The sequence below is a fragment of the Amblyomma mixtum genome, chromosome 3, assembly GCF_055824585.1.
Source record: "Amblyomma mixtum isolate Tamu chromosome 3, ASM5582458v1, whole genome shotgun sequence".
NCBI classification, from domain to species: Eukaryota; Metazoa; Arthropoda; class Arachnida; order Ixodida; family Ixodidae; genus Amblyomma; species Amblyomma mixtum.
Window position 1 is genome coordinate 277,601,382 of NC_143014.1, and position 9,944 is coordinate 277,611,325.

The 9,944-nt window shown below is 49.8% G+C and overlaps 1 protein-coding gene across 1 annotated transcript; it reads right to left on the reverse strand.

Annotated features, from left to right (window-relative positions):
* Window positions 1-2,800: 2,800 nt before the first annotated feature.
* Window positions 2,801-5,979, reverse strand: LOC149354980 (ixochymostatin-like). Its single transcript, XM_089583585.1, has 3 exons — window positions 5,910-5,979; window positions 5,099-5,179; window positions 2,801-3,027 (listed from the first exon to the last, which is right to left on the reverse strand). Exons 1-3 carry the CDS (start codon window positions 5,977-5,979, stop codon window positions 2,801-2,803), a joined length of 378 nt encoding a protein of 125 aa, XP_089439711.1.
* Window positions 5,980-9,944: the final 3,965 nt, after the last annotated feature.

The window sequence follows — 9,944 nt, forward strand, 5'->3', positions numbered from 1 at the left end:
TTTGCGATCACCGTGACACCCGTTGACGTGGGTTTAAATTGAACGGGGCCGATGCCCTCGTCCTCAGGGATAATGTTGCGCTTTATGGTTTGTATTAACTGTGTTGGTGTTGTCGCGGGGGTGGTTGGTGTTAAAAATGCAACGTGGCTCACGGTTTGTCGCTGTGCAGCAGAGGAGGGCGGCAGAGGCGTCGCAGACGCAGCCGATGGTGCGGGGGCAGGATGGACGTTGCCCCGTACGATGTCCGCAAAGGTGGGCGTGGCGGATGGAGGCGGGCCGGCGCGCAGCCTGGTCTCCGCCGCAGAAGCCCGGGACCGGGCCTCAGCGGCGTCGCGCCGCTCCGTGCCCCACATGCTCCGGAGGACCTCCGCCCGGCCCCTCGCGTCTGAGGCCAGCGCCCGGTACTCCGCGCAGCGGAGAACAAGTTCCCCGAACATCTGTGAAATGGTGGTTCGTGCGTGAACGGGGACCTTATTCTTGTCACTGTTCAGGAACACCGTGAGGCGCTCCTGAAGAGCGGTGACAGCAGCAAAGTCTGGGATCGCTGCAAACGCCAGGTCGAGCCTGGCTCCCGCAGGCTCCCCCGGGGAGGGACTCGATTGGTCCGGAATGGTCCCAAGCCCGGCGCCTTCCGGGCAGGGGACGTCCGTGGGAATGTCATCGCCAGAGGTCGGCTCGGCGCGAGAAGCACCGCACGGACCCGGGGCGGCCGCAGAGGTTGAACTGCCGGCAGGAGACGTGGTCTCAACCGGCCGCAGGGTGTCATCCAGGACGCCTGCAAGAACGGCGTCGCCGGCATCCGAAAAATCCGAGCGGGGCGTCGCGGCACCCGCGCCCGAACGTCCGGGGCTCGAACCAGTGTCCGGGGACAGGCGGTGCAGCGACACCACCGGCTGGTCCCGGCCCAAGGGCGAAGCAGCGGGAGAGTGGCCCGGTGAAGACATCCGCGCGGACGCGGGCGAGAGCCAACCCTGCAACCAGCGGGACAGGGCGGGGCTGTGGTTTAGGCCTCGCTAACAAGTTGGACCAAGTGCCAGGTCCCGAATGAGGCCCGGCAACACGGGGACGATGGTAAAGCCCCGCTTGAGTAAAAGTTGAAAAAAGGCTCAAAAAAGGCGAGCCCGCCGCAGGAGTCGGTCGCCTCAGGTGGAGGGAGCGACCGGGATCGCGGGCCGCAGCCGAAAACCACGACCGGAACGAGCCCCGAGCAGCAGGGCAGCCGAGAAGGCCGGGAGGACAACTTCCTCCTCCTCGTCCTCGGTCGCGGCGAAAGGCGGCCGCGGCTAAGTCCGGAGCTGCAAAAACGCGGTGAAAACCGCGAAATGCGGCTGAAAACCGGCTGGCCGCTCACCCAGACCTGGAAGGCGCAGTCCCGGATCGCGAACAGGGCAGCCGAGGGCAGCCCCGCAGTCGCAGGCCAGTGGTGGTAGAAGGTCAAGGCCCAGAGGCCAGCCCCACCTCGCAGCGGGTGGAAAACCGCGACGCGGCCGCAGGAACAGGTCGCGGTGGGTCCGGGAAGGTCCCCGACCGCGGGCCGCAGGTGAAAACGGCGCCCCGGAGGACCCCGAGGCAGCAGGGCAGCCCAGGAAGCCGATCGAACGTCTTCCTCTTCCTCTTCCACGACCGCGGCGATGGAAGGCCGCGGTTCAGGGAAAAACCGCAAAAATGCGGCAAAAACCGCAAAATGCGGTTAAAAAACCGCTTGCGGTCGCAGAGGAGGTCGACGGGATGAAGTTCGGGCAGCACGACTGCAAAAAGCAGCCCCGAAATCGCAGTGGGGGCCTATGGGCCAGATGGGTGTGGCTGGGTGGGTGGGGCAGGCTAGGCCCGGCTGCCGGGAGCTCGGCCAGGCACGTCCATTCGCTCCGAGCGGCTCGGAGCGAATGGACGCGCAGTGACCAGAAAGTTCTGGTACCTGCAAAAAAAAACAGGACTAAATTTTTACTAATCTTTACACTAAAAAATGCGCGTTACTAAGTATCAATAAATGTGACAATGCTCATGGAAGGACATCCGTAGAGCCCATATGATTGCCAACATGCTCATGCTGGCCCTGGAAACCTTACTACAACGTATCGAAGTTTACAGTACACTGTTTCCTCTTCAAACAAAAAAAAAGGAAAGGGGACAAACCCATGGGATTCAAAATTAAGAACTGTCCTGCATGCGGACTCCATGCTTTTCGGTCATTACGCAATCAATAAAAAAACGGCATTCAGGATGAATGCAGCGAGACTTGTGGCAGGTGGGAGTAAATAAGAAAACAATTTGTTTCATGTAGTCGTGCTAAGCTCTGAAATGTGTCAGAGAAATATTTACCAAGGTATCTACTGCACGTAACTACATTATTTCTACTGTCTGTCTGCCTATGTTGCCTATGTGCAAAGATATAATTGTTGTAGAGACCGTAGTTATTTTTTTCAAAATTCTTTTCATTTTAGCTGCGATTACTTTATATATGTGAGTGACTAGCTGAGCGCTGCTGAAACCAATGATACACTATTCCAAGCAAAAATTAACGTGCTTAAACTTAGCGGAAACACCAACTATATTTTTAAGCGCAAAAAGGCCTTCAAGAAAAAGTTTTAGGAAGATTTTCAGTGACTAAAAAGAGCCATATGCGATCTTGCAAACAAGGTTTGTTACATGCCATCGTGTTGAAATTTCAGGTTTGTGAATCGGCAGTTCTGAGCTTGAAGCAAGAGACACGTAGAAGAGCATCTCTCACTCATTCAGAAACAGCCCTGAAATATGCGCTTTGGGCTTTTTGGTTTTTATTTAAACAGCTTAACAAATGCACCTAGGCGTGGGGGCACTTGTCGCGCGTCACGCAGGCCTTTTCCTGGTTACGGTAGAACCCATCCGCGCAGTAGCAGCCGTAGTTGCAGTCATCCGTACACGCTGGTCCCACCACGGGACGCTCGCACGTGGCCTCCGCGCAGCTGCCGCTCACGCACTCCTTCCACGTCTCGCCCTCAGCACACGCCTGGGGTGTTGGAGGCCACTTCAGCACGCTGTCCGATTCCTCTGCGTATCAGGAGGTGAGGGAACCAGTTAAGACTCACGGCCTTGCAACGCCTTGGTAGTTAAGGTCATCAGAAAGACAGGCCTGTAACTTGCCGTGAAGCCCTTACATGTAAATCCTTCAGCAATGCAAATCCTTCAGTCATGAAGCCAATAGCGGAGTTGTTCCCTCATTCATGATTAAGAAAGCACACACGGCTTACCCTGCGCTATGCGATCTCCATGACCGTGTGCAGGTGTCTCGGAGTACTTCGAATTAAGGGTGACCTACGTGGTACCAACTTGGACGACGACCTTTCCGCAGCGCCACGCCTAAAATATTTCAGCCAAATCGGGTACACGGGAACTCCCAGTTTTGTGGTGGTCCGCCGCTGCGCCATTGTCGTAGCAAACAAAATGCGGAGAAGCCTACAAAGCTCACAGGATCCTGGGAAACACGGCTTTTTCTTGTGGCTGCCCCGCCACTTCTGCTGTGCGCGCTTCCCTTCGCGACCCTCCGGCCAATCTGACGCAAGAAGCTACACACAATCTTTCGCACGACCCCGGGCAGGTGTTGCGGGCTCTCGCAGTATTCGCAGGTGGCCACCGCTCAAGCAGAGGCGGGCGCCCTTCCTGTGTCCCTCCCCCTCCTGCAGTGCGGTCTTCTTCATATGGGCAGGGTACAACATGCCCCAGATTTAAGCTCCCGTCTCCGCCGTTCACGAGGGCGTCCTCCATCATGTGCGGGGAAGCTCTGCCCATCTGTGAGGAGCTTGTCGGTCCCAGCTCCCGTGCACGGTTCTCCCACCTCCTCCCAACCGGCCACCCTGCAGGCGTCGACGTCGTTCCAAGCACTCTCTAAACGCCTTTACTCAGCCCCGGCAAATACAACAGGCTGTTGTACCCTCCACGAAGAAGACCTTGGGAGATGTAATCAGCTGTTTGTGTGAAGATCTTTTTGACTGATCTGATCTTTCCCGCGAGCTCAGCGGCAGCAAAGATCGCGTGATTTCACCCGGCGGCGGGAATCTTGGCGGAGCTCTCTCCCCATTCAGTCGCTACCCGAGGCGACTCGAGAGCCACCCCCTCCGTAGTCTTCAACGCCTTCAGCAGTACATTTTAATTAATTAATTGAGGAAATTTTGTGTCACATTAAAAATGAAGGAAAGAAGAAAAAAGATGTAGTTCCCAAGAACATTTGAGCTGTTGGGGTAGGAGTGTCTGGGATGTGAAGTGTTCTGCTTTTTGAGTCTACATGTTCGTTGCTTGTTTGCTTTTTGGGTGCTTCGTTGGCTACTTCGGAGTCAATATGACTATTTTTAGTGTGCTAGCACTTATAGTGGCTATTCTATTCCCCGCATTTAGCCTTCGTGTGTTTGTCTGTTTGCCTGGAGCCGGTTTTGTGGCAGGCAGCTCATTTACCCACCACTGGGTGGTTGGGCAGGTGATCAGCCTGCCCAGCATGTCAGCTCAATTAAGCGTGAGAGGCTGCTCTGGAACGGCAACCTGAATCGCACCCCAACCTAGGCAACCCAAGTCTCACCAATGACAGCACCTGTTATAGAATTTTAAAAACGCGGTTACCTTCGGCGCTGCTGCTCAAAAAATTTTGGCTACATTGCGCCGAATACATGTGCTTTCGAGAAACTTGCAGGCAAAGCAACCTCTCTAGTTACATAGCTCGTCAAAGCACCCAAAATTCGTTGGGCGACAACGGCGAGGGTAACAGCATTTTCAAAATTCTAAAAACTGATATAGATATTACTTGCGGTGGTCAACACGGCTCTCAATAATTAAGGAGCCTAACAGTAACAGTTAAAAACTTAGCTATTCAGCTCTTAGTTAACCTTATAGTTAGCTTTTTAGCTGTATTCTTATATACTATACCACTGACAATGGTATGCAAAGAAACTCTCTTCTAGTTCAAAAAGCCCATAAAGCGTGCAAAATCTCAGGTGAAACAACACGTATATATGCTGCGTTTTTTTTAAACTTCCAGAATTGTCTTAGTTAACGTCCACAGCGGTGGCAGCGGTTGTGCGTTCTGGTATACAGCTCCTTGCCCTCAGTTGCGTTACAAGGCAAAAAAAATCACCCTCTTGTTCACCTTGTCCACGTATGCTGACTAACTGAAACTTGTAAACCAGCTCTGGCGAAGAGATCATCTTTTTCAAGACTGACGGTAAAATAACGATTAAACGAAACAAATGTACTAGTCCAATAAATGGCCTTATTGAAGCCTCCACTATAAGCCTCGCTTGAAAAAAACAAAAACGAAAATAATGTCCTTGGCGTCTAAATAGCACAAATGAAACCTGGCGGACATAAAGCAAGGAACTAGCTAAAAACTATTCCAAGTGCTTGAAAGGTGTTTAGATCCACGATGTCACTGTTGAGTAAAAGCCTTGCTTCACCATTTCTGAAACGATCTTACACTTAGCAACTCACACCTCCATAACCTCGCACTACAAACTACTAATCCTGTTTCATCTCCTGTGTGGAAAAAAGAATTTGCTGTCAATAAATTGTAATCATGATCTCGAGTAAAAATAACTAACTTGCTTTAAATAGAGGCGACAAATCGAGAAAGAATTCACTTCATTTAAAGCCAATAATTCCACACGCAATGAGATGTTGCAAACTGTAGCGATTTGACTCATTTAATTCGCTTTACAATAACTCCTTTCTCAAGACAGCTTTTCATGCGTAATCATGACAGCGAATAACGGACGACCGTAGAGACGTAAATACTCCCTTAAATACTGCCTTAAATACAGCCTTCACTATTTCAGACAGTGCCGCCGCAGGCCGTTCTTTCCTGCTAACAACAGATGGTGATTAAACTAAAAATCGTTGAAAGCAACAGAAGGATTGTTTGCTGAAAGAATAATGGAGGAGATTAGGACAAGTGTACCTACTATCAGCAGCGAGGCCAAGGGCGACAAAACACAAGAATACCACGAGAGCACCCTTCATGCTGATGCCTCGCACCGACTGAGGTCTGAGTTAGTCTACCAGCCAGGGCATCCTTTTTATTTGCGTTCTCTGAGGCCACGCTCTCCTTGACGAGACGCCCGACGTCTGACCTTTTCCTCGAAAGAGGGTCCGGAGAAGGAGAGATAAGCAAACACAGCCAAGCTCTGAACTAGACCCAACATGCGACTCGGCGCTTGTGAAGCACTTCATCAGCACTATCTCTCTCTGTGCACTTTAAATGGCACCATGAGCTGGAAATACTTGCGCAGGATGGGAGGCGCCAAAGAGAGAGAAGAAGAATGCATTCATGAGGCGCAAAATAAATGCTTGACACCTGTGTTGAGTATGTTTGACCCTTTGGCGACCGGTGATTAAGTACACATGGACTACTATCCCACATAAATACTCGAACAGAAGAGGCGTGATACAGACGCAACAGAGAGCGGCCAGGCACACTTGAATACGGTCGTCCTTTAACTTGCCGCGTAGAGGGAGATACGGTTGATAAGTCTCGACAGAGTACTGGAAGCTTCTGTAAGTCTAACGATTCTTCATCCGTTTGTTTAGTATCTTATCTTGAAAGGTCGTCCACGTGCTGGCCGCAGTAAAATAAGCAGAAAAGAGAGCCGACAGATCTGCATGCAAACCGCGCCTTGAAATCGAAGATGTCATTTATGCGATTCACACAAAAGTATAATGCCAAATCTGCTCGCTTGGCGTATGTATGAAGCACCAGAACACTAGCGCCGGCGAACACGGTGACCGCATAGGCGACAGGGCAGTGAACGCCAAGAGGGAGAAGGTAGCTTCAGGCCATCAGGCACCCTTGTGCAGTGCTTGTCCTGCTGAGCCTAGCACGCTTCTCCACATCGGTCCGGCATTTTATCTCAAGCGGCTCTGTATACAAGTGCAAGAGAAGCATTTTTTATCGAAAAAAAAAAAACGTTGGATTATTTATGCCGAGGGTTTTCCCGCTCGCTGGCTGAAGTTTTCTTGGCGGTTGACGAGCAGCCACCTTGATAGGAAACTCGGTTGCCAAGAGCTGTGCGTCTTGTTTTACCTCGAAAACCTTCCCCCAATACTTGTTCGAAGCTCTCTGGCGCTGGCAGCAGTCTAACTGCGCATCCTCTTGCCGTCTCCCGCAAGGTGCCCAGTTTAATCCCCCTAGCAGGACATATTTTTTATATAATTAATTTTTTTAAATCCAAGAGCCACGTTTGCTTTCTTTGCAGTCACAGAACGACAAGATTTCATTACGCGTATAAGCACTCAGCAGCCGGAAACCGCAAAATACGGTGCCACCATCGTAGCGAGTTGGCACTGCACATATACACAAAAATTTGTGTTGCTGTTAGAAAACAATCTTCCTTGTGTCAGTTGTCTAAATTTGCCAAACGCCTCGTTCATCATGAGGCAATTATGTATCTTTGGCGTTCAATAAAGTTTGAAAAGTGTTTGAAGGCGAGTTCTCGCAATGTGACAGTTTAGTCTTTGTACGACAGAGCCTACAGCGCCTTAGTTATCGCCGATATTGTTTTGCAGAATACGGTAAGAAGCCGGGACTGTTTCGTTGTCGCTAGTTAGCATGTCAGAGCTGTAGCGAAGTTTTCCGGGATAATTTTCACCACCTAACGGTGCTTAACGTGCGCTGTCATAGTACAGTGCACGGATTTTTTTTTTTTTGCATTTCACCTCGGTCGAAGCGCCTGCACGACAACTGGGATTCCAATCCACATCTTGGTTTCAGCAGCTAGGAACCAAAGATAGTGAGCTCTCCCTCTGTGGTGAGGAAGTTCTTCCATTACCAGGCAACTAAAATCGACCGTATAAATTAACCTTGAAAGTTAAAAGGACTGAGCCTGAACTCGTCTGTTTTATCCTATACGGTTTGGCTCGTGTCTTAAGGAATGAGCGAAACCAAGTCTATCGACGGATCACCAAGTTGTGTGCCCCGCAACGTGAATACTGCATATAAATAAATTAAGCGTCGTGGCTGCTGTTTCAAACAAAACCTTGGTTATTAGTATTTAACTTAGGGAGGAAGCGCAACAGCCACCGTTGTGTTCGTCCATCCTCTGACTTGATTTTCGTGCGTTGTGGAGAGTTCCTGTTTAAACATGTGTGGCCATATTTCTGCAATCCTTTCATCGAAACACGCAACTAACTCCAGCGCAGTTGATAGTCCAGCGTCGTTCTGTGTTCCTTTTCTGTGTCTTCCTCCTTTGCGCTGGTTTTCTTTCCAGAACAATGCATCTAACGTCTGTGGCAGATTTTGCAGAGGTTTGCACATATATGCTTACTTTTATTCCTTGATCTCCCAAGTCCTGCTTTATGAAGAACGCAAGATAGGCTAATTAAAAACGTATCAACGTTTAGTTTATGTTCTCTTTACCAACTTTGAATGGCAAAATACTCCCGGTCATTCGATGAGTATCAAGCTTTCCCACCCCGGAGCAGAGCTGGACGATATCGACTTTGCCATGCGAGTGGTGAACATGAAACCCCGATTTCTATGTGGATTGCATTCACTGTACAGCATTGGTTTAAACTCAGTGACACATGTAGTGTTCTAGCCAACGCTAGTGGTGTACTCATCACATCAGCATCTGTAATTATTTTGGCTCATGGTATGAGGGCTCTGACGTTCAGAAGATTCACGAGGGCTATGAGTGCTTGGGCAATTTGTTATGAATTCTCTCGCACCGCTCGCACCGGCAACGCTGGGCATCAGGTGATTTTTCCATTTCGCCTCCATGTCGTCTCGAAAAGCAGTGGTTGAAATATACGCAGAGCGGAGTACTGAGTGTAGGAAATCATTTTATTTTTCCTCTCCAGCAAAATGCGCCCGTCGCGGATGAAATTCGATACCGTTGCCTCGTACTGAGTACAAAGAGGGCTTCGCCACTCGCGGCGCAGGCTTCGCGGCGCAGACCTCATGGGATGCGGCCGGTGCAGCCTAAAAAGTAAAGTGAGGGGAGCTATTGCTTCAGTATAGAGTTTATTAAGGAGTTCCCGCTAACGGAACAACACCGCGTCCAGCATTCTTAAGCAAAAATTCTCAATGGATTGTAAGGTACTGGTACGCAAATATTGAAGGTAATGGTCCATTTTTCCAATTATTAGCAAAATATTTCTTTTATAATTTTTCTATCACTCACACCGAGCAGTTGAGGCGGGCGTAGAAAACTGGGGGAGGGGGGGGGGAGTTTTTGTTTCTTTTTTATTTGAGACAATTTACTACAAATTGGCTTAGGAGATAATAACAAGAGGCCCGGATGGGGCCTGACTAGGCAATGCCCCCTAAGAGCAGACGTTTTTTACGTAAGCAAAAAACATTATTAGAAGAAATGCAAGCCTACCGAGGTGAAATCTGCAGTTATATTGATTGTTATGCTTGAATCATGCAATACACGAAAAGATTGCGTTCATGCAGTCTTTCCCGATTTAAATGTTTTTGTCCAGAATTGCCGATTATGAAAATTGCAAACACTCGAGGGACACGTTAGGCCCGCCTTCAGCGCATGACGCAATAACGTTAATTGGTTGATACCAAAATATGCGGAATTGGTCAATCTCTTCTCTACACTCACAGATTACTTGGAGTCGTCATATCAGTCCTGGCGCAGGGGCGGTTTCTAACAAAGCCACCGGAGGGCTTGTGAAACCCAGGTTGCTCTTCCCTAGCAACCTCTCGCGACCTATAATTAATTCAACTGCCACCTGCCACGGTGGGCAGTTTGGTCACAATTCACTGGGCAGGTTGTAATGACGTCGCAAAGTCACGCGAAATAGGTTGCCGACCTTTGAGCCGGCCAAGTTTCTTGTCTGAGGATTTTTCACTCATGCCGCCGCCGCCGATGATGAAATCAGATTTTCGTCGTACTTCTTAAAATTATGGCGCTAAAAGGTGCAAGTATGAGGGCAAGAAACAAGAAAGCATGCATTTGCTGCACATTATTTGTTCT